This window comes from Fusarium keratoplasticum, chromosome 12, assembly GCF_025433545.1.
Source record: "Fusarium keratoplasticum isolate Fu6.1 chromosome 12, whole genome shotgun sequence".
NCBI classification, from domain to species: Eukaryota; Fungi; Ascomycota; class Sordariomycetes; order Hypocreales; family Nectriaceae; genus Fusarium; species Fusarium keratoplasticum.
In genome coordinates this window covers 1986884-2014873 of record NC_070540.1, presented here as the reverse complement: position 1 = coordinate 2014873, position 27990 = coordinate 1986884, and the positions used below count along the sequence as shown (strand labels likewise).

The window sequence follows — 27990 nt, the reverse complement described above, 5'->3', positions numbered from 1 at the left end:
GTGGTCATAGGGTCGAGATAGGGACTTGAACAGCCGCATGATCAACAAGATCAGAAAGCAGCATGATCAAATTCGAATCAACCAACCGGCAGGATCACAATCCGCATGATCAAGCCAATCTGTGCAAAGAGCGGTAGACCCGGTGGTTCCCCGAGATGCCGGGGGCTCCACTTCTCCGGCTTCGCCCAAGTGGAGACTTGTTATCAATGACACGGCAAAGGGCGTCGTCGGTCGCGCCATTGAAAGCACCACAACAGCCAAAACATGCGTGACGCAGAAATTTCAAGGGGATATGACCTTGGTCATGGGTAAGAGTCCATTTCATCCTCTACATTCCCTGCCTCAATCACTCTCATTAAGAAACTTCACTCTGACCGTTTGACAAGTTCATGTGCCAAAACGTGGGGAACCTTGCGTCTGCGTCTAGCTCAATCTTGAACAACCAATGAGAAGCTGATATTTCTCATATCGAGTCTCAATTGGCCACTCATCGCCCACACGTCAAGCGGCCTCCTTCGGCACAAGATAAGCCCCTGTCGAATCTGGAAGGAGATCCCGAGCCCCTTCCCTTTTCAAAATCCATTAACTAACGACTCTATCTTCCCATGATAAGTCCAAGCAAACACCCTAATTTCTCTTCAACATGAGCAACTCAAGATCTAGGCGGACTCATTCTTTTGGAGGGTGCAAGACTTGTCGGAAACGTCATCTCAAGTGCGACCAGTCTGTGCCGAAATGCAACCGATGCCGGCTTGCTGGACTTGCCTGCGAAGGCTTTACGCCTGCGTTGAGGTGGTTGATATCTACCGGAAAGGAAGTGTATGATAGACAGCCTCCTCAACTGGCGGAAGCTGGGGGAGAGCAGTTTTCGAGGCGACATTTATACACTGGTGAGTGCTCATTTATCCTTTGCGTGAATCTGAATCTGATTATGCTCCAGAGAAGGGTAGAGAATCCATGAGCAGTGCTTTGGTCAACAATGTTCCCTCCACCATAGCAGCAGCCCTCAGTGAAATCGACGAAGAGTCAAAATCCCTCGAGATTGAGGACCATTCGTCAAGCACCTACGAAGTTGGCCCCTTCCGGGTCTTCAAGTTCGAATCAGAACCCTGCCACTCTGTCGGAACCGCCATTTCCGACCCCGTCTCGTTCGGCGGAATGGACATTGATGACCTTAGTGAAGGATACTCTGAATCTGTCATCTTTGATCCCATGAGGCCGGAAACATCAACAGATTTTTCCTCGAGCTCGCTTGACTTTTTGCAGTGGGGAGATTTGTTCACTTGGGACGTGAGCATCCTCGACAATCCCCCTCTTCCGATGAACCCGCAGGATGGTCTGGGTGCTCTGCCCATGAATCTCAACTGGCCAACCGAACCTACGGTCAATTTTTCAGAGACGCTTGATCCGATGCTTTCCGTTGACACGACTCCCGACGATGTGGCATGGCCCCAGATTGATCTCGTTGGAGATGCGGCGTTGCTTCTACGACACTTTAACGACGACGTCATCAGCCAAATGGGATCCCTCCCCATCAACGAAAAGTCCGCCTGGAGAACTCTTCACTATCCCGCCGCAATCATGACACTGAGCCAACTCACAGTGCTGGACGCAGACAAGGACCAAATAAAGCACGCCAACCTAGCCATCTTTTACGCGCTGATCGCCGTTTCATCGTTTCACCTCTCGTTGAACTCTGCAACGTTTCCGGCCCTCGCAAGACCTGGGGACCATTGGAAGTCTCTTTCAAATCGGACATATGAGGCTGCGAAGCATCATCTGAGACTTAGTCTCGAGAAGGAGTGTCAGCCGCCAAACAAGGCCAAGTACAAGGAGCAGCTCATGGGAATCAGCGCTGTCTTGGCAACCTCTGTGAGCACATATTCTCTTCCATCAGTTTCATCGCTAATTATTTTCTCTTAGCTGCTCTCCGGCAATCAAGACGATACAAGATGGTGTCTCACAGAAATGGAGCGCCTGATAAGCTGGCGAGGACTCACAAAACCTTCCATATCCCGCCGCGCCCGCATTCTACACAACATCTACGCCTGGATGCGCATCGTCTCAGAAAGCACATACGTCTTCCGCGACGAGAACCACACCATAGAAGCCCCCTTCTCACGCTCAAACATGACAAAACGACAGCAGACAAACAACGTGCCTGTGCAATCCATTAACCCCGACATTACCCCTGATAACTTTCTCCATCTCGAGCCGCGAAAACTACATTCTAGTCACGGACAGAAGGAGTCAAGACGCGATATCAAAGCTATTCATCTAGCGGATACATCGCAAGACCATGAAAACATGTATATGCAGATATACGGCGTTCCGGAAACATGGTTAAGCCTTGTGTCACAAATAACACGCCTCGCCAACGTCATGGACCGCCTCTCGACCAGGAAAAAGTCAGACGCCGAAATCCTGGTGTCGTTACAACCCAGAGCATCGTACCTAGAAAATGCCGTGTGCCTGTTCAAGTCTCGTCACGAGGCAGAGACGGATTCAACTGCGAGCTTGAGTCCTGTTCCTGGCGGTACACCACACATGCACATGGTGCGCGCCTTGGGTTCTGCTCTCGTCATTTTCTTCTACCGACGGATACGAAACGTCAACCCTCTGGTCCTCCAAGATAGTGTCAACGACGTCATAGAATTCCTCCACTCCTTCGACGACGCTCTCGAACAGCACGGTCTTCTTGGACCCGGAACAGCGTGGCCTGCATTCATCGCTGGGGCAGAGGCCATGTCTATTCGACAGCGACACCACATCTCAGCCTGGCTAGACAAGGGCTTCTCAAAATCTGGATTTGAGAGCTATCGAGTGACAAAAGATGTTCTGGTCGAGGTTTGGAGGAGGAGGGATGAAGCCGAGGGTAGTGGTGATTGTTCTACGTGGATGGATGTGTGTAGAGACATGCGCTGTTGGCCATTAGTGAGTTGAACAAGAGAATTACTCGCGTGCAAGATGTCTCTCAATCAAGATGATGGGGGAGCATGTAACCGACATGGATGTGAATTGAGGCTGTGATGCCGTCAGCTTATCCTCGGACTTCTTCCTTGGACTCTCTCAGCCAAGCTTGATCGGCAGGCAACCCTGCTAAAAAGTACTTGAAGCGACGTGACATCTACACCCTAGTTAGAGTATTTCTTAATAACTACAGGGATGTTGACGCATGACGCATTAGTCGCGCTGCGTAAGACTCCAGCAGGTTAGGCTTACACAAAGGCTTGAACGACATAAATGCATATAACTCAATCAAGGCTACTCAATCATCTCAATGATTCACGGCTTCTTTCATCTCTCTGTTTTCTCGTATTCATAATGGGCCAGGAATATTCACATCCAAAGCCAGGCGCTAAACTGCAAGTCATTGGCGCCGGTCTCTCTCGCACCGGAACAGCCTCATTCAGCAAAGCACTCGAAATCTTGCTCGACGGCCCGGTGTATCACGGCGGCACACAATCCACCCTTGGTCCAGAAGCCGAGATCAAGACTTGGATCAAGGTTTTGAACCAGTGGCCGCCAAAAGATGAAGCCACAAGACGCGCCAACCTGGACCTCATCAAGAGTCGCACCGATGGATTCGTCGCCATCACCGACTCACCAGGGTGCGGCCTCGTGTCAGAACTCATGACTCTCTATCCCGATGCCAAGGTAATCTGCACCGTCCGCGATGCAGACGCGTGGCAGCGCAGTATGGAGGCCGTCGGCAACGCAGCGACGCAATGGTTCCTTCGCTTCGTCCTGTTCCCACTGCCAACGATGCGCTTCTTCGTCGACTACATCGATGCGCTGCGTCGGCAGTGGCTGATCATGTATGGCGAAAGGGAGCCGGTGACGAGCAAGGTCTACCACCAACAGATTGCCTGGCTCAAGGAGAATGTGCCACAAGACCGTCTTTTCTTTGTGGACGTCAAAGATGGCTGGGAGCCGTTGTGCAGAGCATTGGACCTTCCTGTCCCCAAAGATGTTCCTTTTCCGAGGATCAACGATGGCCAAGCGATAGAATCGTTCGCAAAGTGGCACGTGAACAGAGGGTTGATGCGGTGGCTGGGAATCTTTGGTGTTGTTGGTGCGAGTGCTTGGGCTGTTCTGAGGTGATGGCTCATTCCTCAAGGGAGAGCTTTCGTGGCCTCGATGTATGAAATGCCGCAGTAGAATTTTTCGAATATTCATCAGGCGCCTTTCATCCGTCTTCAACTCGAAATCCAGATAGAACATTCTTCCGAAACCAGGGCACGTAGACATCCCTAGCCCATCGTGAAAGCTCTCGAATGCCAGCAACGACAGAGTACGTGTCCAGGATGCTCTGCGTGGTTCCAAACTGTCGCTCTGTCCATAGGACCGTCTTATTACCCTCGCGCGTCGAAAAGACAAAGTGCCAGCGATGTCCCTGGATGATGATTCCTGGAATGAGCCCCAGCTCGGAGAGTGCCGCACCCGCCTTTTGCCTTCGTAGTATTTCCTCTTCAACCGACAGAGGACGTGCCGTCAAGCCAATTACAGATTCAAGGAATGCCCATTGGGCTGTATGCCAAACGCCCATTTGCAACTGAGCCGCGTCGAGTTCCTTTCCCGGGCGCTTAGTCTCAATACTCAGGACGATGGGCGTTAGTTGCACGGGCGCAAAGTCGGTGTGGTTGACAGTCAATGTTGGGGTTCGGCGACCGAGGGCTTGGAGTGCTGCAGTGTCGGCTTCGTCGTCGAGGTAGAGGCAAAAGTCGACCATTTTGGCTGTTGAGGAGTAGGGAACGTATTTGCGATGGGGTCGAGCAGTGGTGCTAGAGATGATCATTAATCGAGTCACAGTGACAATGGACACAACGCAGGCATACCAGGTTGAATAGTTGAACGGCTTTCCCTTGCAAGTCCCCGGCTCCCTTAGAATGGCCTGTAAAAGACGGTGGTGTACCTCCACGTTCCAAGAGAACTCCTCATGACTCTTGTCGTGGCATTGTCGGGCGTGATCGCAAATGAGAGAGATCTCGTCTGGAGGAGGAATGCGCCCTGGGAGAACATCCTGTTCACCAGCCTCTTTAAAAGCGAACCTCCATAGTCGTGTATTTTGGCCCTGCACATGGGGACTGCTGAGAATAGTCTCCTTCTGTGCCTCGGGAAGTATCTCGATGCCGCTTCCAATCTCTCGGATCGCGTTGAGTAGGTCTGCCGCAGCGGGAGGCGCAGTGTCGATATTGAGCTGGCGGCACTCGAGTCCTTTCTCTTCGAGTCGTAGACCCAGCATCTGCTTCTTGGGAGAGCTAGACCGCGAGGCGCCTTCACTAGATTCGGACCACGACACAGAGCTCGCGCTTGAGGCAGGGGCGGGAAAGTCGGCGGCTCGCGGTGTACGGTTCGGGTCAGCGAGTTTGCGTCTCTTTGGCGTCTGACGTTCCATTGTGTCTGAAGCCTTGTTGGAGGCTGGAGGACTGGGCTCCTGTTGCCCAGCTTTTCGTTTATTGGTGGGAGGGTCAAGCTTTCGCGGCGAGTCGCATACTTCGGGGATGGTGTCTAGCCAGGAAATCAGGCGCTGGATGTCGAACATGACTTTGGAGCAGGTTCAATAGAACGGCTGCCCTGAATTGTGAGAAGTGGTAGTCATGCAGGGCGTTTGGTATCGTGAATTTAGCATGGTAATGGGGTTAGAGATGGGGTTAGAGATGGGGTTAGAGATGGGGTTAGAGATGGGGTTAGAGTTAGGATTAGGGATTGGGAATGGTGGTTGATGCAGCAACGCACCGCCACGTTTGGTGATCCATGACACGCCACAGTGCACCGCCACGCCCATATCCCGGTACGCAGTGACTCTACAGGACTCAGGAAACGCAACCTCACAGTGCAAAAAAATAATGTATGGCAGAGAGGCTTGTTTATTGTGATTATATGTTTCTCTTTATCCCTTGACACCTAATTTTTTTTTAACTTCCCCAAAAATTGCACTTGGGCGATACATATGTGAAGCTGCACTTAAAACCACGATGACGGAGGCTAGCGAGCAACTCGGGCATGTGCATGGGGAAGGGTAACAAAACAGCTTGCCCCGAAAGCTGGGAAAGATCTGTCATTTAGGTTGGCCGGTTTGGACCATGCCCACGCGAATTTCGCATACCTATTGCAGAGTTGATCTCGTGCTGGTGACCGGTGTCTTCTTGCTCCGAGGAAAAGGTTCCCAAAATGCAGTGTGTATTGAGTATCCGACTACAGAGTTGAAGGAGATGAGACATAAAGCCAGTATCGAAAGGTTCAAGCCCATCTTTTATCGTCCGATCAATTCTCGCGTACTTGAACCAGTGTATAAGATTCACTAAACCTCTGACTAGCGGTCCTCTTGAGCCGGACTCTGTTGCGAAGTTACCTCCTGATTGACCTTGGCAACCTCCCTGGCTTGAATCCCCTCTTGATCTCCCTTGCGTTGCGTTTCAGCCACGTCTTCATCAAGGTCCGGAGGTAGAATCTTGAACGCAGCAGTCTGGAAGACGGCAGGCACCGAATTGTCAAGGACATATGGCTGCTGACGTGCGGGCAGATGTGCCACAACGCTGAGGTTAGGTTCCCAAATATCTTTTTCGTCAGAGAGCCCGGCCAAGCCTGTGCTACTTTTGGCTGCAGCAGCCAGTTTTCTAGAGTTTGTCAGCGTCAAGGACACCATGAGGGACATGTTTGGGCTTACCCATTCCATGTCAGCGTTGCCAGCAGATCTCCTCTTTGATTGAAGGTGGGATCGCTCAAGAGGAATAAGCCCTCACCAGGGAGATGCATAGTTTGCTGGTTCTTAAGGCCCTCATCGAGATCGTTGAAAATGGCCTTTTTTAGATTTTCAAGCACACGTTTGACATGTTCAGTCATATTGTCAATACACTGTTTCCATCCTTGATATGGTCTTACTCGATCATACTCCGATTTTTTAGTGGGCAGGCCGCGCATGGGAGCTCGTCCTAGATACGGCCAAGGCCATTGGGAAGGCTCTCGTGTGGACTTTTGATCAGGTCAAGTTCGGCTTCAACGCCATCATCGAGCTCGTCGGGCTCATCGCCAACTGGGGCTTTGTCAAGGATTGGTCCAACTCGATCGGGGCCTGTGTCAATGCCGGCCTCGACGTTGCTGGCGACAGGATGGCCAATTCCATCCGCAGCGTACTCCCCGGCTTCCTTAAAAAAGTAGAAGACGGATCCCAGCAGGCAGCAGAAGAGGGCCCCAAGGATCATGACGCCGCAAAGAAGTCATCCACACCCACCAATTCAGCCAGCATCAGCCAAAACTGGGCCTTGGACCAGTTCCAACACGGTGGCGGTCTTGATTCTCTCAAGGACAGCGGAAGCTCGCAAGGGTTGAACACGGCAAACTCCAACCTAGACGGCATCTCACCCTTCCTGACTGAAGCCATTGACGAGATCAAGACAATCATCAACGCGTTGGGAGATCTGGCTAAGACTCTTGGAAACGATATCTGGGGTCTCATCAAAGGAAAATGCAGCTTTGAGACGTTCATGAAGCGAGTGGGCAAGGACATCGCCGACTTTGTCCTCGAGGCCCTCCGAAAGATAGCAATCCACATCAACGACAAGATCAGCCACGCCGCGCGGAGCCTTAAGAGCCTACTCAACCGGAAGCTTTATCTTCCAATCTTTTCCTACCTATGGGAGAAGCTCACCGGACAGGACCTCACCCTTCTCACTCTTGTCTCTCTGCTCGTCGGCTGGCCAGCGGTCGCTTTACACAGAGCCAGCCTGGGTGACAGGGCCATAGCACCCAAGTGGGAAGGCCACCTCAACAAGGGCAACTTTGAGCACTTGGCCAACAACAGAGTCCCCTGGGCTGACGCTGTCCGCACCGTCAAGCCCTTCTTTGAGAGTGTACAGCTTGCCACGTCGGTCCTGGATGCCATAACTAGCTCCTGGGACTATACCTTTGATGGCGTTGGCCTCGGCGCCTACTCGACAGAGATTGGTATCATCAACGGCGCGGTAGCGGCCATCAACATCCTTGTCAACCTGCCTCTGCCATCTGATCGTAGTGGCGTCCCTGGAATCCCTCACCACATTGTAAGTTGACATTTTTTTTATTACGGCGTACAAGACGCAGCTACTGACTTTTCAAGATTTCATGTTTGAATGGCTCTACCACCGTGGTAGATTTGATCTTCAAGGTACTCAAGTGGAAAAAGGTGATAAAACCCGCCATGGCCCGTCATTTCACAACTACATGGAAGGTCGCCGTGGGTCTCGTCATCTTTGGCAACGAGGTTTTTGTCGAAGGCTGGCTCATAACGCGTCACGGACGAGCTGACCGTATGTACGTCGGTATCCAGTATGAGGTCTTCAAGCTTATCGGCGCGGGCCTGAGCTCCGTGTCGGCATGGACGATGGATAATCAGCCCCATGTCGCACTGGCAGCAGAAGTTGGCAAGCTAGGGTACACAAGCATACACACGGCTCTCCAGACCCTGTTGATTGCGTACCGAAATGACGGCGTCAACCTCACGGCCGTGAATGGCGTCTCTGGTGTGCAGGTCATGATCAAGGGCAGAGGCAACGTGACGCAATTGATGATGATCCCGGACCGCCAGTGGGTGGCAGATGTTTCTGGTCCCGAGTTTGCAGAGCTGGTATTCGGGCATGGTTTTTCAGAGAAGAAGCAACTAGAGCTTCCAATTCTGAGAAAGGAGCTAGGATTCCCATGCTGAAACGAGAGGTTGAGGTGGAAGTTTCCGAGGACTAGGGGCTGTCTGTATTATTGGGAGTACATGATGGGAGGTATTCTTAATGCTCTTGTAGACTTGGACTGGCTTGATTCTTCTCGTACACAACAGGCATGCATAGGTATCAAATGCTAATAAAAGATAATAAACATTGTAGCATGTGAATTCAGCCGAGGGAAGGTGCTGTATAACCGCCCAGATAAACCCTCTCATTTTCTCACAATACTCCAGATAAACTGACTCTTCATATACGCAAGCACGATCGACTTTCCATCAGGGTGAAACGCCATCGCTTTTGGATCCGACTGGTCAGCTAGACGGTTCAACACCATGGTCCATCCATCATGGCTCCGCTCATCCCTCATCCACATACACCAGCCCTGAAATTCATACGCAATGGCCAAGGAGTTACCATCAGGCGAGAAACACATGCGTCTGCACCAGTCAAAGGGCATGTCGAGTTTTGCCGCCCGCTGCATTTGCCCGTCGTGTCCCGTGGTCCAGATCTCGACGTGCTCCTTTCTGGACCCCGAGGACGCGAGGGTGCGGCCATCTGGAGCCCATGCCAGTCCCTCGATCGTGCTCAAGTCTGAAGGTAGGACTTGTGTTTCGGTGAGAGTTCCCGTGGACTTGTCTAGGGCACACAAGATGACCTTGTCGCTCAACACCAAAGCTAGGCGCCCATCTGAACTCAAGACCATATGTTTGGCGACACTGCCCCCAAGATCCTCCACCATTTTCTCTTCAACGCACCTCATGGTCAAAGGCGCATTGAACCCCTTCCAAACCTGGACCTTGCCGTCAAACATATTCGTGACCGACACTAGGTATTCGCCGTCCGGCGTCGAGGCCATCATCATAGCCTTCTGATCAAGCTTTTGTATCTGACGAAACATTCCCGAGCCATCCAACTCGTAAATTTGGATACGTCGGTTGTCGGCGGATGTGGCAAAGGTCCGGCCGTCTGGCCTCATGGTGACGGCGATTCGGCTATACTTCTTTCGTTTCCACTTGCTCGTGCTCCAGCATTTGAACTCTTGTGTGATGTGGTATTGACCTTGGTCGTTGCGGCTGAAAATCGAGATCATTTTCTGATTGTGGCCAGCGATCAGCTTCTTCCCGTCAGGAGTAAAGTCGAGCGTCCAGTGAGGGCTGAAGACCGTATCCTGGCTGTGGGTATGTTCAAAATACCTGCTATCATCTTGTTAGTGACTATCAAGCGGGCCCAGAGTGAGTCATGTGTACCTTGTTCCTGCTGGTTTATGTGCTTCAGATGCCGGAGGAGTCCATGGAGGTGGCTCAGCAGCACTGGGAGATTGCGCCGGGCTCAGCTTCGCCGTCAAACCACGAATAGTCTTCTGCTGTTCAGCTGCCAGTTTCTTGTTTCGGAGCTTCTCCTCCTCGTGGCGCTTCTGCTCTTGTTGTCGCTGCCTCTCCTTCTCCCGCAAGTCTGCATTCAGAGACTCGGTAGCGTCTCTCTGTTGCTCCAGCATCTCCCTCATCTTGGCCAGTCGCTCAGCATGCAACTGTTCCATCGTGACCCTAAGCTTCTCCTGCTCGATGCGCATCCTCTCGACGGATTGCTTCATCTCCTCTTGTTGTTCTTGTAGAAGCTTGGCCATGGTCATGTCTCGCTCCTGAGTCGCCGTCTTGATGGCTTCACGGACTTGAACAAGCTCATTCTCAAGAGACTCCTTCTCTTGAGCCCATTCCGCGTTGAGCATCTTTCCTGCACCGGTTTGGTCAAGAGTTTTGTGATCGTCAGCCAGCTCAGTCTGTATAGCCAGCTTTATAACTTCAGGCTCAACATTGAGCTCCTGGGGCACGAACCGGCTAAGGACATTCAGTGCCGACTCTTTGTTGTTGTAGTGTCGATGGACTCCTGCGCCATTTTTCTTCATGTATCCCCAAAACTCCTCCGTCTCCTCCAATTCTTTCAGTCTCTGCTCGGCCGTGCTCTCTTCGACCAACTCCCACATGGTGGTAGTAAGAACGACCTTGTTCACCGCCCCGCGGCCACAGAGCTTCCGGAGGAGCCACATGTTCATTTTTCCTGTGCCCTGCATCCGGATGTCGCTGATGCGATGAAAGTAAAGGATGCCGCTGAGGTAGATCTGCTCGGTGTAGGTCTTGCTGAGCCATCCTGAGATCTCTCCGAGGACAGCACCATCTTGCCTGTTGGTGTCGTCAAAGCCTGGAGTGTCAACCAAATGAACCGTGAGTCCGGGTCGGTAGGTGAAGCTGTAGACCTCAACATTGCGTGTACCTGGTTGCGAATGAGAGTGTATTCGCTGGAGTACACGCAATACTTACAGGACTGGAGGCCATTTCCGACAGTGGCTTTCTGGCCAGTGCAATGGGAAATAAATGTGCTTTTCCCAGAGCCAGTAACGCCCATAAGAGCAACCCAAACGTCCCTTGTTTCTCCCGCCATCGTTGCTGTCTCAACTGTCCCCTCTTCCTCAACCCATCAATCCACAGCCGGGTTCTGGGCGCATTTATGTGTCTGCCAAGGCAGACTCACCCAAGGTAGACTCACCCAAGGTCGAGACCGCCAGCTGAAAGAGAGACAATGGCTAAATCGCCAATCATGGGGACGCTGTAGCGAGCACAGATACAGGGGTTGCATTAGTGGCTGGACGTGATTCGTTCGAGATATCGCGAGCTGAGTGGCAGTCAATAGACTATTTGGACGTTGCATCAGCCACGGCTTGTGACCAGCCTGGAACGCCCGGGAAATGTATTTATGTCCGTGAGTCCAGAGCTTAAAGAGACGGCATGTTAGGTATCAGACATTGTTGCAAAGGTCGTTGTTGACATGATGGAGTTGACACCGCCAGAGTCATTCTCGTTGAGGTACGTAAACAAAGAATGCTTAGCTTCAACTTACTTATTGGACTAACAATTTCTCAGCCCCAACGATGTAGTCATCGCCGTAATGGGCGTGACGGGCGCTGGAAAGAGCACATTCATTGGCAAAGTCACCGGCCAGGATGTCAAGGTCGGTCACAGCCTGGTCTCGCACACCGCAGCTGTCGGCGTCTTTCCTTATCAGCAAAGTCCCAATCGTTGCGTCTATCTCGTCGACACGCCCGGCTTTGATGATACTACTCGCACCGATACCGAGGTGCTCAAGGACGTGGCATTTTTCCTGTCGCAGATCTACAGGAAGGATGTTAAACTTGCTGGAATCGTCTATCTCCATCGCATCACCGATAATCGAGTTCGGGGATCGTCCATGAAGAATCTCAAGATGTTTCAGGAGCTCTGCGGCGATGAAGCCTTTGGGCATGTCATCTTGGCGACTTCAATGTGGGACACACTTGATGAAGCCTCGAAAGACGTGGGCGATCAGCGGGAACAGGAACTCATGAGCCGAGCCGAGTTTTGGGGCACCATGTACAAGAGCGGCAGTCAAGTGGCTCGGTGGTTGGGCAACGAAGGGTCTGCCCAGAGCATCGTCGGCAAGATCATCGAGGTTCACGACAAAGCGGGTGAGGCGGTGCTCAAGATCCAACAAGAGATGGTCAACGAAGACAAGGATCTCGATGAGACGGCAGCTGGTCGAGAGGTGCAGAGAGAAATCGCGGCTGCAAAGGCGCAATTACAAGAGGAGATCAAGGAACTGCGCGAAATGCAAGAGGACATGATCAAGCAGTCCAACGAGAAGTTAGCCCATGAGTTTGCAACACAGAGACAGGCCATTGAGAAGCAGCTCAAAGACGCCAATGAGGCTCAGGCGTCACTCAAGATATCGCTCGAGACTCTTCTCGAAGAAAAGACGGCCGAGTATGAAGCAATGCTCAGGCGTGCTCAAGAAGAACAGCGACGAATGGCAGAGGCCCTGGAAGAAAAAGAGGCGGACATTCGGAGAGCTCAGCAGGAAAGGGCTGAAGACGAAAAAATGTTTCGCGAAGCTCAAGCGCAGTACGCGGAAGAAGTCAAAGAGCTGGCTCGCAAGATCGAGCAACAGCAGCGTGAGGCCGAGAGGCAACAGCGTGAAGCCGAAAGACAGCGACGCGAGTACGAGGAGAGACAGCGACGAATGGAGGAGGAACGTAAGAGAAAGGAAGAAGAGGAAAGATATCGGCGACAGCGCGAAGAAGAGCGCAAGAAAAAGGAAGAAGACGAAAGGAAGAGGCAGCAAGCCGAACAAGAACGCAGAGACAGAGAAATAGAAGAGAAGAAGCGCGAAATAGCGGAGAAGAAACGAATTCTAGAGGAAAAGACGCGGATCTTGGAGGAAAAGAAACGAGTCCTAGAAGAACAGCAGAAAGCCAAAGAAGCAGAAGAGAAACAAAAACAACTCGAAGCAAAGATGCGAGCACTTCTTGAACAACAAGAAGAGATGAAACGACAGCAGCAGGAGGAGCAAGAGGCGGCGCTTTGGAGACAGAGGGCGGCAGAGGCTCAGATGGAGAGCCAAAGGGCGAGGAAGCAGTCGCAGAAGCAGGCCATGGGCTTGTTTGGCGTCGTCGCGGGTGTTGGGACGGCGGCTTTGGGGGTCTTGACTGTGAATCCGGGGTTGGTTTCCGTGGGAGCTGCTTGGGCCAGCAACTCGGCGAATAACATGTAACTCGTGTAGAGTCGTTTATCGTGTATGCATCACGGGCTTCAACCTGCCCATGTCTTCTCGGCCGGACGGACATCATCTCCACCGCATCATGTCCATCCCAGATCCTGCATGTCGATCATCCAACTCCTCCGCTGTCGTACGAGCTCGGTTCACCCTGTGGCGCGACAAGGATGGCCTGACATTTCGAGACCGCAAGATGGGCAAGTGGAACAATCAGCCTCAGCTGTGCATATGGTGTCATTAACGCGTTGAATTAGATTTTCATATAGCTATTTTGTTTTCCCCCTAGACTTGTTCCCACATCCTCATGGACGGCTTTGAAGACTGTGATGGATTCCGTGGCAATGAAGACGACGGTAGACTCTGTAGATAGAAATCTCCCCTGTGCGCGACACTCGCTGTTCCCGCAGTTCGGTCGTCGTGTTGTCGTTGGAGGTCTTTTAGGAGGGCGTAGAAGAATGGCGTGTTTGCCACGACACACGCGCATAATATCTCGATGGAAGCCCACTGGTGGCGGTCAGAAAGAGGTCCGATAGCGGAGGAAGAGGAAGAGTCTCACCTTGGAGCGTGATTGTTGGGATACGGATTCGTTGAGGATGAGAGGGAGGCGGAGGATGGTGATGGCGACGACGACGGCGCCCACGCTGAATAGGAAGCCCAGTTGGAGTTTGGCTTTGAGGTCGAGACGGAGGTGTTGGAGGATGGGAAAGGGGAGGATGATTAATGCGACGTCGGATATGATGTTGCAGACAGCCATGAGGATGAGGTTTACGAGAGCGCGTTGGCATTTTATTTCTGCGACAGAGGTCAGTTGAAGTTGAAGTTGATGTCATTCGATCGTCATACTGGTATCTTCAGAGTGAAGTTTCCACATTCTATCCTTGTCAGTTGAAGCTTCAGCAATCGGAGTTGAAAGCACATACAATGATAGTGGGTGACATTCCGTCAAGGTAGTGATCAACACAGCAATAAACGTCAGGGCAATAAACGCCCAGAGGGTATTCGCGACAGCCTTTCCCCATCGAAAGACTCCAACAAAGCGCGTGTAAAATGCAAGCAGGCCAAGCTTAAGACACCACAAACTACTGCAAGTCAGCACAGCCTCGTTCCTGCAGATCATCCTACATACAACAACGCATAACATATCCGACCGGGTATCAAGAGTTTGTGCGACAGGATTCTGTCGTGGTTGAGCTGGTCGACGCTGACGCCCTGAGCAAGGGCCTCTGCCTCGGTGGCGGGCTCGTAGGTGTGGCTGTGGTTAAGGACGAAGGAGAGCGAGATGCAGGTGGATCGACCGATCAGAGGGAGGATGGCGATGGTCATGTAAAAGTCGTCGATGCGCCAGGTTCGGTGGCAGGTCGGGTGAAGCTTGCAGCGGAACAGCACGCGGTAGGCGAGGCGCGCGATGATGAGGGCGGCGCACACGCTTGCCGTCGTGATGTCGAGGGCGACGTCGGAGGACAATGCCATGCCTCGTCGAGTCGGGGTAAGGTCATTGTGTGAGAGGAGGAGTTGAGTGTGGACGAGATGACGACGGGCAGATGCTGCTCCTTGCTCGGTTCGGCCCCAGCGTTATATGCCGCGGCGGCGGGGAAGGGCGAGGAAAAAAGAGAGGAAAAACTGGACTACTGGTCCCTCGGGTAAGAGGTGAGAGAGACTGGGGGAGTGCTATTGTCTTGGCGAGCTGGGGAAGCGAAGGGCGAGGGTTTTCGTGGGTCCCCCAGATGGCATCATGACTCGGTCGAAAGGCCGGGGGAGCCAATCACGCCTCGACAGTGTCACCAAGGGTGTGCTCCGGACGTACCGGGGGCTGGGGACAATCCCTGCAAGAGGAGCAAATTAGCAGATCCTTCCAAGGGGAAGGGAAGCCGTTCAGGTCAACGGGGGGCAGCCACATCGGTTGGAACTTGCAGAAGGGTTCGAACCGTTAAGACGTGGAAGAGTTCCATTGATGCTTCCACGGGCACATCATTCCCCTCTTGCAGCAAAACTCTGACTCCCTTAAGCTCCTCGCTTCGGCCCAGAACAAGACATGCATGAGCGTCTGTGCGGGTGGCCACTTGATTGCCGCCACTTCGCAGGGGTTCCGTTTTGGTGTCTTCAACGGCCCTCAACGGCGCCATTTCTGCTTCTCCACCTTTCCGCTCCCAAAGAACCGGTCAAAGCTGGAGACAGCGTTACCCTGAATTACCTCTGAGATCTGATAAAACAAGTGCGCAATCTTGAGCAAGATCGCCCATGGCAGAGACAAGTGGTGCATCTAGATCTTGATATCTCGCGCCCTCGTTCTCCTATTGATCTGGCAGCTAGTGCCCTTGTCCCTCGTATTACGTTATAGCCAAGGCACGGCCTAACAAATCCACCAAGGAGGGTCAGGTCCGTGAGGTGTCCAAACTCTGTTTGGATGCTGTAGAAATTGCGGTCCTTTTGTCGATTGCCCAGATTTTTTGCGCGTGCATTTCGGTCAGTCATTAGGGCAAGGCTAATGTTTTTATGCCAACTGCATAACTTAATGGTGTAATTGCGATCGCGGAGGCCAAACACCGTTTGTTAAAGGCGTATCCAAACCCGATTATTCCCACAATTGCCAATGTGACAGGTCTCAGGCCAATTTCGTTTTTACGAACCACTCTTGAATCTTTATGCTACCAGGCTGGGGGTATACATTCGAGTCAAAAGCTTCAGGCTCACTGTTACCCATCGTCACGAGTGTCTCTCTCGCTGTCTCTCTCATCTTCCTTGGTTCGACAATGCCCGTTCCCCTCACGAGATGGTAATGTGGCTGTTCCACGAACTCTGGGCATTGGAAGGTCGGCAGTTAACTCGGTAAGCCTCTCCTGTGTAAAAAGCCGCAGGGGCAGTCATCAAGCACTCTCGCGTCGGACCTTTGACAACTTCGGCTGTCAGGCGGAGACATGTTTACCCCAGCATTGTGACCCCATTTCTCAGACATCCTTGTCCTTGACCTAGATGACCCCATGATTTGTGACAAGTGCGATCAAACAAGCTGACATCCATGTGATGCCATCCCATTGGGAGTGTGCGTCTGCCCCATACCCTGGAGGATAAATGATAACGCTCATATTCGAGGGCTGAAGGATTAGGGATGAAAACCCCTTTGATTGGAACTTGAAGGACGAAAAAGAATGCATTATTTTGTATTGTTCGTCTTTGGAGAACTGTGGAAAACACCCGAAGGGAACTGAATGGTCGCCTGTCTCTCGAAACTGCTGACCCACGCATCCACGAGGACCGGACAACAAACAAATGGTAAACTCAATTTTAAACTCCCTTACCAATGCAAGATCCCGCTACTAATAGGCTGATGCTAATCTTAACGGGATCTCGGGCAAGTCTAGACCAACTCGATCCAAGTCTCCTTGTACCTCCCGTCACCAACTTCTTCCCCATGCATTAGATCTTGAACATAGCATTCGCCCACAAGCGTATACCCTTGTTTACCCTCACATGGTCGAATAACAAACGGCACAGCTGTACCGTATATGATACAGACCATATCCCCAGGCCGTGTATCTATCGGTCCGACGCCTCGCATGTCTGACCCGGTCGAGAAGAGACATCTCCCAACGCAAGCCGTGGTTACCGAATCCAGGAGAAGAGGACCATTCCCTTCTGTAGCCAGCTCTTCTAGATCGGACATCGTGATGAAACCTCCCGCTGGAGAAAAAATTGCAGTATTATCCTGGTTCCCCTTGCTCCCACTTCTGTTTTCCTTGACATCTTTCGATCCAAAGGCATCTGGCTCTAGCGCCCAACAGAGCCATCCAGTAACGAGACAATTTGCAAAATCTGCAAGCATGCCGGCGCGATCAGTGATTGGAGTGCCATACCAACTCTTGCCCGCCGTCAGGGTCAGAGCTAACCTCTCCAAGGTGTGTCGTGTGTGGCCGGTTCGCACTAGGATTTCCTCAAGGCCTGGTGTTTGCTCCCAAGGCAATGATTGTTGCCGTTTGAAGCATTGAGGATTTATCCAGACCTTATGTTTCACATCATCAATGATGATCCCTTGGACTGTGAGTCGATCGCCTTGGACGCCGTCTCGGATCTGAGCTGGTTTGGATAAACCAGCTGCAAAATCCGGATGTGCATCCAGAGGCGTCAGTGTCTGTGGTCCCTTGACATCCCATCTCGGGATCCATGAATCTTTGTAAGGCGTGACTCTGGCTGAACTAGTCTGGGATGAATAGTCGTGATCGTATGCGTAGACCGCATGTCCGGGGTGGTCAAAGATCTCGGTGTGATGAACATGAGATAAGATAGCCAGAGGATTCTTGGAGCCGATCATAAGAGACGCTACCTTGCGGTAAACTTCTCCAAGAGGGTTCGTGTAGTCAGGCGTAATTAGCGAGTTGACACCATCCGTAGTAGCTAGACCGAGCAGTCCAAAGATCTTGTCTCGCTTCTCCTGGCACCCAAACTGTCGAGTCAATGTAAGAAGCTCGCAGAAGGAAAACCGAAGGGGCTCGAGATAGTCCTGGGAACGCGATATCCTGTACATAAAGTACGCGTTCATCACACCGACGGGTACCTGTCGGTCTGACATTTTGCCTCTGTTAAAGTCCTTGAGCACGATGCGGTGCCAGTTTGTTCGAATAATTGCGGCAGCGAGTCCGATCCATTGCCACGACATTTCGCACCTCCCCCAGATAACCGTAGCTCGTTGCGCTAATGCGATTTCTTGGACTACCCAGAGGCGTTGGAACCACCGTGTCTCGTAGAGGCCCAAGGCCTTAAACCAGATTGGACTCTCTTGCGACAATGGTCGCTCACCATGAAACTCTTGAGCTAATCCTTGGATCCGATACCGAGCACTTTCGAAATCGACTGGACGGTTGGTTGGCATCGCCCACGTGGAAACAATCGAGCAAATACTGGCGAGGGCCTGTGAGGCTGTTGACTGCAGGGGATCGTCATCTTCATTCGGACCAAGCCAAACGAGGACTCTGAACGCATTTCGAAAGATGTCACCCATCGCAGCAACTTGTTGACTTCGCTCGACGGGATTGCTCTGATCAATACAGATGGCATCAGCCCACACCACGCGCGTAGAGTCTGGGCGGCGTATTCGACGTAGAGCAAGATGCAAGTTGACGCCTATAGCCATCTCAACCCCGTTGCATTCGATCGAGGGGTACTCAACACCCCAATCACAGTCCGCTTCTGCCCTCCAGCAGTAAGAGAGCGCTTCGTAGGTGTCGTGATTGTCGTCCAAAGAGCAGATGTGTAAGCGGCATCGGATTGGGGCATCGTCGGTGCCGGGAAGAATCGCAAGAAGACGGAATTGGCCCTCTTGATACAGACTTGAGTATATTGAGCCAGGAACACCGAGACCATCTGGAGCGACAATAAAGTGCCTGATTGATTCGCTTTCCTCTGACGGCGTTTGATTATACGCAACCTTGGGTTCGAACCCTGTTTCAAACCCATGATCGCGAGACATAAGCTCTCCCATGTCTCGATTCGAGATAAGGGGCCCCGTCATAGATATAGAAAAGTTGCTTTCTATGAATAGGTAAGTGGTGAGACCTTAGCCTGGAGCTTGCCCTCGATTAAGAGGTCAAGGTATCAATGCAGTGGCAGAGGAGGCACGAGCAAGACTTACGTTGAGACCCCAAAGAGAGGGTCTGCGCATATTGCAAATTGAACATTCGGTATTCTCCGGGCCCTGAGCCTGAAGTTTGCTGGTGGCCGGCCATCTTGGGTAAGGGTCATCTGGATCGTGGATCCAGATGTCAACGGAGCGCAGATGTTAGAGGTGGGTGTTGGTTCATATTATAGCCTCTGCTCACTCCATGTACGCCTAACTAGATTGGGCATTCCGTTGGATGCTTCAATGGAACCGTTTTTTGACCCTGCAGGAGGATGCACCCTATAATCCATGCATTACTGGTCATACGACGCTTATTCCTTCTGGGTTTCTGAGCCAGCCACGAGCATCACCCTCTCCTACCTGTGTGCTATAATAAATGCGGGCAGCCAATGGGATTGATTTAGCGGTCATGTGGCTAAGAAGGATGCTGCCGAGACCCGGCAGTGCTCGAGGAGCTGAAAAAGTTGGTGATAAAAATAGATTGAGGCTTGAAGGATAACGGCACGAGAAATCATAGAAAGAGGACAAGAGACAAGAATGGCTGAGCCTAGAGATGGAAAACAGCGGATGCGTGAAATTGGATATTTCTAAATGCAGCCACATACATTGCTCAGCCACTTAACCACGGGCTTGATGTTGGAGGCTCCTGGAGCCCCTGAATTGGTGATGAGTCTGGTCGATAAATATCTGAATTTTATGTTCGAAGCAGCATTGTAAGCATACAAGTTTAAGTAAAAAGCTATTAGTAGTTGTAAAATATTGCTCTTAGTTGTGCAGAAGTGAGTAATAAGAGATGAGGATGTGAAAGCCGACCTCAGCCATACCCGATGTACCATACCCAATTTTCATACCAAACATGACCATCATACCGCCAATGCCAAAACGTACCCAACAAGCGTTTAACTTGTAGACTCAGACCCCCTCCGGCTAGAAAGATTACTCTTCGGATTGGACTGCCCTCCGGCGACCAATCCCGCCTCATCGTGACCAAGGTCGTACACGTCGGGCTGCGGTTCCTTGGCAACCTTGCCCGTCTCGACGTGAAAAGATCGGGTCATCATGATTTCTCCCCGACCGAACTCGCCATGAGTTGAGTGGCTTTGGTTTCCGTAGTAGGGATACCCTTGACGCCGAACCAGGAGAGCGCTGATGGAGGGGAGGCATGCACAAATGAGTCCAATTCCGGCCTCCGCGTTACTTTTCTTGTCAGCCATGTACCAAAGCGTTATCGGTCGGGATACTTACCCAGAGAGGATGACTTTTGTAAAGATAATGGTCTGGTTTGGTGACTTGCCCTCGTGCAGGATCATTGCGAGACGGTAGATGCTAAATGCGGTTGCCACACCTCCGGCGCAAAGAATGCCAATAACTCGAAGCCTCTTTCTTTTAGACAACTGCAAAGACCAAGTAAGAGGAGTAGGCAACAGCAGAATGACCAAGTCACTGACGGTGCTAATTATGGCATCGGCAGTGATGATGGCACTCTGGTCCAGGCATTTGTCCGTCTCTCCTTTCCAGTATGCGCTGATGGGCCAGCAGATGAATATCTTGATCAAGACACCTGATACGTAGTATGCTACCAGCATACCGATGAAGACATAGATGCCGATCATTGTTTTCTTGTGGACTGATCCAAAGACTCGTATGATGATGGAGAGGAGGGCAAGTTTGACCGTCAAGGCCATCGGGGCGTAAAAAATTGTGGCGGCGTATCCGGACTGTGATGATAACTGTCAGAAGAGTAATAAAAAATGGGCGTCCCGACTCACCCGAAAGAATATCTGTGCATGCTCTTTCCGTACTTCCCATTGATTGAGCCCACCGCCATATGTCCCAGCTAATGTAGTGTAAGCATTGTACCAAAGCTTCGGAATAAGATGTACTCACCAACACAGGCTGTGATACAATACCCAACCATCAGCACCTAACATCCGGTGAGTCCGAGACAATCAAGCTGAAAGGAGTTTCAGTATCGTACATAGGAAGAATACGTGAACCCTATTCTTTGTGAGCCCTCAACTATAACAATGGCACTCAGATCACTCACAGTCATCACGAGTCGTGCCCCCTCCCATCACCTTGGACTTGGCGTAGAATCGAGTTGCAACAAAGGCAGACACAAACACGAGGGTCAAGGCCTGAGTGACGTAATTGCACGACTTGAGTACATCCTGGGGGTGCTCCAGATTCGGCACCACGCCCTCAGGCGGAGGCCCTGCGCCGGGGAAACTCATATTCAACAATGTCAGGCCCTAAAAGACCGCTTTAAAAGAATGAAGGAAGGGTATCAATGAGCCACGGAAAATTTGGGAGCGGGAAACGCTGGGTCTTGAAGCCGAGGAGGAGCCCAGTTTTCTTTTCAACCGCGTTCCTGATCATCCGTCAAAAGCCTTTATTCAGCCCACAGGCTAATTTCTGCAGCCTCGGGCTGCAGACGTAGCTTCACAAGTCCTCGGCATAAATGTGGGTTTGATTTGCAGATCAAAAGCTCCATTATCTTGTTAGACTCTCCTGCTACAGGGAATTAGCCTGTTGGTAGCATCCCCAGTTATCGGTACGAATAGCCGAACGGCGCAGAAGCCTCCAAGGTCCATCCGCATTGGCACGCTTCATCGGACTCTGCCCCTGACGTGATGTCCGTGTCCTGGACCCGAAAACTTGGAACTTCCAAAAACAATCACTTGCGTCGTGAGGAACCACAGGATCATCAGGAGAAAAGCTGGGTCGCTGGGGTTACATTTGGAATCCTGGACTAGCGTTTGATGAGGGTCTCTTCAAGCGCGGATTTGGATACCACCCCGAGAAAGGATCGACGCTTTGGTCCGGTGGAGCCGGGTAAGAAACGAAACAATGACCGCAGAATGGAGTTTCATGTGATGGGAAATGTTACTTAAAGGTGGTGTTGGTCTTCGTTGTTCAAGGGTTGTGAGATGAGATTTGGGGCGTACTGCATGTGATATCAGGGGTGGCTTCTTGGTATGCGATAAGCTCTCACTGTTCGGAGTTTTAAGAAATACGAACTGATTCCCATAGACTTTTTCCTTTTCCGAAATTCTTTAACTGTTTGAATCTGTCACCTCGAGCCCCTTGTCAGCGACCGACCATCTCCCCCACCCATTCACAGCTCGTTCACCATGGGAGACGCTCTCGACGTTGGCCCGGCTTCCAAGCTGTTCCAGCCTCTGGATATTGCCAATGGCAAGATTCGCCTCAAGCATCGAGTTATCCTCGCACCCCTTACGAGGAATAGAGGTACTCCATTGAACGCCGACTCAACGCCCGAAAACCCCAACCGAATCTGGGTGCCCAATGACTTGATGGTGGAGTACTATACTCAGAGGACGACAGAGGGTGGCCTTATTATCTCAGAAGGCTTGCCACCTTCGCTGGAGGTAACATTGAGCCCTGACGTTATGAAGACACGAGGCTGACAACAACAGGGTAATGCCATGCCGGGTGTGCCCGGCATCTTTCTCCCTGAGCAAGCCGAGGGCTGGAAGAAGATTGTCGATGCCGTCCATGCCAAAGGAGGATATATCTACGCCCAGCTCTGGCACTCAGGTCGCGCCAACATCCCTCAACTGACGGGCACACCCATCGTTGCCCCATCTGCTGTCACTTGGGATGACCCCAACGAGACCTTCTCTTACCCAGCACCTCACAGTACGACACCGGTCAAGTTGGCGGATCACCCGCCGATTGAGCTTACTGTCGACCACATCAAGAAAACCATTGAGGACTACCGCAAGGCTGCCAAGACAGCCATGGACATTGGCTTCGACGGCGTTGAACTCCACGCTGGAAACGGATACCTGCCAGAGCAATTCTTGAGTACCAACATCAACAAGCGAACCGACGAGTATGGAGGAACAGCCGAGAAGCGATGCAGGTTTCCGCTGGAACTTATGGAGGAGTTGGCCAAGACGGTTGGCCAGGAGAACTTGGCTATCCGATTGACTCCATTCGGTCTATTCAACCAGGCCCGCAGTGAGCAGCGAGTCGAGACCTGGGGTCACCTCTGTCGTGAGCTGAAGGCGCAACTTCCTAACTTGTCCTACGTCAGCTTCGTCGAGCCTCGATACGAGCAAATCTTCTCCGAGGCAGAGAAACAGGAGTTCTTGAACTCTTGGGGCCTGCCGACCGTTGACCTGTCTCTGTTCAGGTCCATCTTTGGTGACACGCCTTTCTTCTCCGCTGGGGGGTTTGACGATGGAAACTCCTGGGGCGTGCTTGAGAGCGGCAAGTATGACGGCCTATTGTATGGCCGCTATTTCATCAGCAATCCTGATTTGGTGGAGAGGCTGCGAAACGGTTGGCCTCTTGCGCCTTATGACCGGTCGCGTTTCTATGGACCTTTTGAGAATTCTACTATTGGATATACGGACTATCCTGCCTATTAAGCTTAGGAGGATAGGTTGGGGTTAAGCGTTGTGCTGCGATAGGAGTTATTTATTGACAGTTTATCATACCATCATTCGATTGATTACGCAACCCATGCTTCGATACACCTGATATGCATAAACTATAACACCTTTATCACTCACGATTAGCACCAAAAAGGAAGGTCAAAAAGCATCGGACAATCGGCACTTCACCACGGGATATACATCTAGTTCCGACGCCGAGGCATGGTAAGTCTTCTATCAATGTAGCGGTCTTGGCGATGATACAATTCCCCACAAGTTCGTGCAAATAACATGCGGATCCTTGCCTTCGGACCAAGTTTGGACGTCGGCCCCGAGGAATTCCCTCAAAGAGAAGCGAGTCGGCGGTTTGCCGATCGCTAGTTGCGGGGGTCAACCTTGACCGACGGTGCTGGCGCAATTGGATACTTAAATGAGGATTGAGGTATATAGTTGGGACTATCTTCTTATTAAGCCCTCGGTCGAGCTGTTTGTGACGGTTGGGATAGGCACGATGAAGGTTTTGACGAACATCAGCGCGTTGCTGGCCTTTGGGCTGGGTCCTTCGCAAGTTACTGCGAAGCACTACAACCCTGTCAAGCTTGATGGATACGGCACTTTTTCAGGCACGGTCATCAACAGCACTTACTCCAAACAGGTCCTCCCAGCACCAGTCGACGCCTGGCTCGGTATCAACTACGCGGCACCACCCACTGGAAACAAGCGATTCTCCCCAGTAGATGCACCTGCTAAATTCCGAGGAGTTAAGACCGCCGACACCTACGGAAAGGCGTGTATCCAAGATGCTTCTTCCCGGACTCCCCTTGACACTCAAGACGAAGACTGCCTCAGCTTCAACGTCTATCGAACAAAGGGCGTACCCTTGAGCAAGAAACTCCCCGTCCTCGTGTGGATCCACGGAGGTTCATTCTGTGTCGGCAGCTGGGCAAGTTTCGATGCCGCCGCATTCGTGGCTTCATCCAAAGAACCCATTGTTGTCGTCAACTTCCACTACCGTCTCAACTCTCTTGGTTTCCTGCCCTCTGAGCTTTTTGAGGATGAAGGTCTGCTGAACCTTGGAATCCGAGATCAAAACTATTTTCTGCAGTTTGTGCAGAAGCACATTGGCTCTTTTGGAGGTGATCGCAAGTCTGTTACTATTGGCGGTCGATCTGCTGGTGGCCACTCTGTGGGAATCCACTACTTCCACAACTACGGCAAAGACACCAAGCCCTTGTTCGCCCGGGCGATTCATCAGTCTGGCTCTGTCACCTCAAGAGCCTTTCCCAACGCGAGCTATCCCCTCTACAAGCGTCAATACGCCGAGTATCTGTCTTTCCTCGGATGCGACAAGGCCAAGACAAACAAGGCCACCCTCAAATGTCTTCGAAAGGCAGACATAAACGACATTCGAAACATTAGCACCAAGATTTACAACGACTACGACCCTGTCCTGACTTGGCCTTTCCAGCCTGTCCATGGAGGACCTTTGTTCGAGAAGCCCGGTTCACAATCGGGTTACGACGGCGCCTTCTTCCATGTCCCGACCATTTCATCGACTACCACTGACGAGGGAAAGTTTTACACGCCCGGTGACTTGGAGACTAACCAGGAGTTTCTGGATTATCTGCACAACATCTCGCCAGCTCTGACAGAGGAAGACTTGGCCGATATCGCTTCTCTATACCCCGATCCAGCATCAGACCCAACTTCACCATTCGCAAACTCGCCAAACAGCACCCAGTACAACCGTATTTCCGCTGCCTGGAGCGACTACGCCTACATTTGCCCCGGCCAAGAAACCACCTATCGAACATCCACAGCTGGCGTACCAACCTGGAAGGTTCGTTTCAACACGAGGAACAAGGTTCCAGACTGGCAGGGTATCCCACACACATCTGACACGGCATATACCTGGAACGAACCCACTACTGAGTTCCCTGAGATCAGCCACATTTACCATGCATACCTGGCCAGCTTTGTGGCATCGGGAGATCCCAATCGTCATAGGTACCCCGGTAGCCCGAAGTGGCCGTCATATCAAGGTGGGGATGAGTCGCCGCAGCAGCTCGTTGTGCAGCCCCAGAACACGAAGGTTGAGGAGGACTCGATTCGAAAGGAGGCTTGTTTGTTCTGGAGAGATCCCGAAAGGGCCCCTCGGCTGAACAAGTAGTCTATTCCGAAAAGAGATATGTATTTCTAGGCGAACCGCAAAGAGACAGCCCAAGATTTTATGCACGAGCTCTCATGGCTTGCATTTCCAGCTGGATGTCTGCCTGTGATCACCCCCGACGTACGTTTGTTCCCTAGGGTACAAACAATGAACACGCTGAAAGTCAATACCCCGCGTGTAATCATCGTCAACAAACCTTGTCCCCGTCAGTGTCTCAGGTGCCCGTCCCTCCTCAACCCAGGCAACTATCGCAGCCAAGACGTTGCGTTGTGGATCAAATGGGATGCCCGTAGCCGGAGTACCACCACCTTGACCAATAGCCCAAGCCCCGGGGCCAGTGCTACAGTGAAACATGCCAGAGATGCGGAAGAATCGGAAGTAATCGTGTAGGTCTGGGTCGGCGGTTTCCATATGGTCCCAGAAGCGCTCCGTGTTAAATTGGGTGATTTGGTTATCCTGACCCCCGTGGTAGCTTAGGATCTTTCCACCACGCTCTTTGAAAGCAGGAAGTGTTTTTGGATATGTCCGGATGTTGAAGGGGTTAAGCTCATCAGCGCGACGCACAAGGTCTCTGTTGTAGGTGATGGCATCCCAGTCTGGGTCGTTGAGAACGACATATCGAAACCAGTCTTCAGAATAACTGAAAGGTTTGCCAGCGAGGAGTTTCGAAACAGCCTGCTCTTCGTTTCCCGGATTCATCCGAGGAAAGATGAGCTGTCCATCAGGGTAAGTGTACGGTGCGTAGATTTCTTGAACTTGCTTGACCTGCGCGAATGTGAGGCAATTGGTAGACTCGTATCGACGACACAATAGAGTCCAAGGGTTGAAGAAGCACTTGCTGGAGGTCTCGATGATGCCATCTTCAACACCATCGATATGATCGCATTGTTTAAGAATCTCGTCGTGTATCAGACCTTTCCATTTCTCCGCATTGATGAAATCAGGCGAGCCTTTAGGACCGGTGATGGGGTAGAACATGGCTCTTTGGCCCTGAAGATTGTTGAAATCGACAGCTGGGGCACCTGCAACAATGCCATCATAGTCATTTGGGAAGGCCTCCGCTGCCTTGATGCCCATGCGGCCACCTAGAGAACACCCGATGTAATATGAGCGGCTGTGCTCCTTGTTGTAAAAGTTTTTGATAATATTCTTCGCCGTTGTGGTGCCTATGTGAAGGCTGGCCGAGGGTTAGCGTCAAATATCTATCGGGGTAGTCGAGCACACCTACGCTCGATACGAAAAATCCTCGATAATATCGGGGTTCTTGAAAAAGGTTTCACCCGTAGTACCATTATGGCCGTTGTTCGTGCCCATAGTAGCAAACCCGTGAGCTGTTCCATAGGCCAGGTCCTCGTACTTAATACCTGGCAATTCCATCAGTATCGTCGCTCGACTTCGCTAGAATACTCACACCCATCAACACCCCCATTCCCAATCGCGAAATATCGAGACCCCTCCCACTTCTGCGGAAGCCATAGCTCGAAGCTTATGCTGGATCGCTCTGAAGTCGGGATCTGCAGAGCAATGCGGCAGATATCGGCCGAGACTTGCTGAGAAGGCCGGTTGCAGGACTCGACATTGTCATCGAGGCCAAGCTTGGTGCCATCAATGATGTACTCCAGGCGCGTCAAGGTGGAGTTGAATATCAGTCTGTGGGGTTTGTAGGAGAGACAGTGCTTGCGGAAGGAGTTGCCTAAGCTAGAGTCCCCTGCAACAAACAGGGGGCCAAGCGCTAATAAGCACCACCCTATGGAAAATGCGAACAACATGGTAGCCTGGACAAGAAGTAGAAGAAAGGATCGTTCAAGGTTGGTCGGTGTGAGGTTGTGTCTGACTTCTATGCTTACTAACCCTAATGGCGTCGTTTCATTGATTGAGGCTGAAATATCCGTACATTACACCACCTCGAGGAGCGATTGGCAGTCACATGACCGTGTACCCTTTTAAGTGTCAAGGAACTCGAACAATATTTAGGTTTAAAAGTTATTTAGTATTCTTTGTATTGCGCAAAATATATAATCAGATTTGTTAATTCAGAAGAAGTCTTAATCAGTTGCCAATATCCGATTATTTTTCAACCCATCTCATCCAATCACTTCAACAAGGCGAAAGAAGCGAGGACACAGCCACCAAGCATGCGACCGTAACCAGGCCGCATTGCCTCAAACGACTTAATGCGCATTTGAGGGGCAGCCGGGTCAAGAGAACCAGCAGAACGTCGCCAACTCCTCAAAGCCTATGACTGACTATGACAATGAGTAGATATATGTAAAATACACTAACATATACTAAAAAACATCATAAGATGAGATAATGTTCTAACCGCCTCTTCATGTTCTCCCTGTCTTTATTACTATCCTTCGAGCAGGATATACTCATTCCCTCGTTTTGGCCAGTGTCTATTTTCATGGCCCTGTGTGCATGAGGGGGCTCATGCAGTCTGTCACTGGCTGTGCTAACCGCCCACAATAAAAAGGCGCACCCAGGCGGCCCAGCCCAGCCTGACTTCGCCTCCAAGAGCCTCAG

General features: G+C 51.6%; 11 protein-coding genes across 11 annotated transcripts; 5 read left to right on the top strand and 6 right to left on the bottom strand.

Annotated features, from left to right (window-relative positions):
• Positions 1 to 643: 643 nt before the first annotated feature.
• On the top strand, positions 644 to 4104 carry NCS57_01427100 (Zn(2)-C6 fungal-type domain-containing protein; the record flags this gene model as incomplete). Its single annotated transcript, XM_053063879.1, has 4 exons — positions 644 to 890; positions 941 to 1872; positions 1924 to 2904; positions 3352 to 4104. 4 exons carry the CDS (start codon positions 644 to 646, stop codon positions 4102 to 4104), a joined length of 2913 nt encoding a protein of 970 aa, XP_052907212.1.
• An 85-nt stretch (positions 4105 to 4189) lies between these two features.
• NCS57_01427000 (uncharacterized protein) lies at positions 4190 to 5545 on the bottom strand (the record flags this gene model as incomplete). The annotated part of the gene is made up of 1 exon (XM_053063878.1): positions 4190 to 5545. One exon carries the CDS (start codon positions 5543 to 5545, stop codon positions 4190 to 4192), a length of 1356 nt encoding a protein of 451 aa, XP_052907211.1.
• A 1330-nt stretch (positions 5546 to 6875) lies between these two features.
• Positions 6876 to 8683, top strand: NCS57_01426900 (uncharacterized protein; the record flags this gene model as incomplete). The annotated part of the gene is made up of 3 exons (XM_053063877.1): positions 6876 to 6878; positions 6909 to 8042; positions 8099 to 8683. 3 exons carry the CDS (start codon positions 6876 to 6878, stop codon positions 8681 to 8683), a joined length of 1722 nt encoding a protein of 573 aa, XP_052907210.1.
• Positions 8684 to 8907: 224 nt separating this feature from the next.
• NCS57_01426800 (G domain-containing protein) lies at positions 8908 to 11132 on the bottom strand (the record flags this gene model as incomplete). The annotated part of the gene is made up of 3 exons (XM_053063876.1): positions 8908 to 9892; positions 9944 to 10964; positions 11012 to 11132. 3 exons carry the CDS (start codon positions 11130 to 11132, stop codon positions 8908 to 8910), a joined length of 2127 nt encoding a protein of 708 aa, XP_052907209.1.
• A 384-nt stretch (positions 11133 to 11516) lies between these two features.
• NCS57_01426700 (G domain-containing protein) lies at positions 11517 to 13274 on the top strand (the record flags this gene model as incomplete). Its single annotated transcript, XM_053063875.1, has 2 exons — positions 11517 to 11554; positions 11612 to 13274. 2 exons carry the CDS (start codon positions 11517 to 11519, stop codon positions 13272 to 13274), a joined length of 1701 nt encoding a protein of 566 aa, XP_052907208.1.
• A 285-nt stretch (positions 13275 to 13559) lies between these two features.
• Positions 13560 to 14747, bottom strand: NCS57_01426600 (uncharacterized protein; the record flags this gene model as incomplete). The annotated part of the gene is made up of 5 exons (XM_053063874.1): positions 13560 to 13781; positions 13834 to 14069; positions 14121 to 14149; positions 14198 to 14356; positions 14404 to 14747. The coding sequence occupies 5 exons, from the start codon at positions 14745 to 14747 to the stop codon at positions 13560 to 13562; spliced, it is 990 nt and encodes a 329-aa protein (XP_052907207.1).
• Positions 14748 to 16632: 1885 nt separating this feature from the next.
• NCS57_01426500 (HET domain-containing protein) lies at positions 16633 to 18994 on the bottom strand (the record flags this gene model as incomplete). The annotated part of the gene is made up of 2 exons (XM_053063873.1): positions 16633 to 18800; positions 18901 to 18994. The coding sequence occupies 2 exons, from the start codon at positions 18992 to 18994 to the stop codon at positions 16633 to 16635; spliced, it is 2262 nt and encodes a 753-aa protein (XP_052907206.1).
• A 793-nt stretch (positions 18995 to 19787) lies between these two features.
• NCS57_01426400 (uncharacterized protein) lies at positions 19788 to 21122 on the bottom strand (the record flags this gene model as incomplete). The annotated part of the gene is made up of 6 exons (XM_053063872.1): positions 19788 to 20085; positions 20134 to 20606; positions 20658 to 20725; positions 20776 to 20812; positions 20867 to 20886; positions 20936 to 21122. The coding sequence occupies 6 exons, from the start codon at positions 21120 to 21122 to the stop codon at positions 19788 to 19790; spliced, it is 1083 nt and encodes a 360-aa protein (XP_052907205.1).
• Positions 21123 to 22022: 900 nt separating this feature from the next.
• Positions 22023 to 23288, top strand: NCS57_01426300 (Oxidored-FMN domain-containing protein; the record flags this gene model as incomplete). Its single annotated transcript, XM_053063871.1, has 2 exons — positions 22023 to 22280; positions 22329 to 23288. 2 exons carry the CDS (start codon positions 22023 to 22025, stop codon positions 23286 to 23288), a joined length of 1218 nt encoding a protein of 405 aa, XP_052907204.1.
• Positions 23289 to 23805: 517 nt separating this feature from the next.
• On the top strand, positions 23806 to 25464 carry NCS57_01426200 (Carboxylic ester hydrolase; the record flags this gene model as incomplete). Its single annotated transcript, XM_053063870.1, has 1 exon — positions 23806 to 25464. One exon carries the CDS (start codon positions 23806 to 23808, stop codon positions 25462 to 25464), a length of 1659 nt encoding a protein of 552 aa, XP_052907203.1.
• Positions 25465 to 25536: 72 nt separating this feature from the next.
• On the bottom strand, positions 25537 to 27233 carry NCS57_01426100 (Carboxylic ester hydrolase; the record flags this gene model as incomplete). Its single annotated transcript, XM_053063869.1, has 3 exons — positions 25537 to 26641; positions 26693 to 26828; positions 26876 to 27233. The coding sequence occupies 3 exons, from the start codon at positions 27231 to 27233 to the stop codon at positions 25537 to 25539; spliced, it is 1599 nt and encodes a 532-aa protein (XP_052907202.1).
• Between the last annotated feature and the right edge of the window lie 757 nt (positions 27234 to 27990).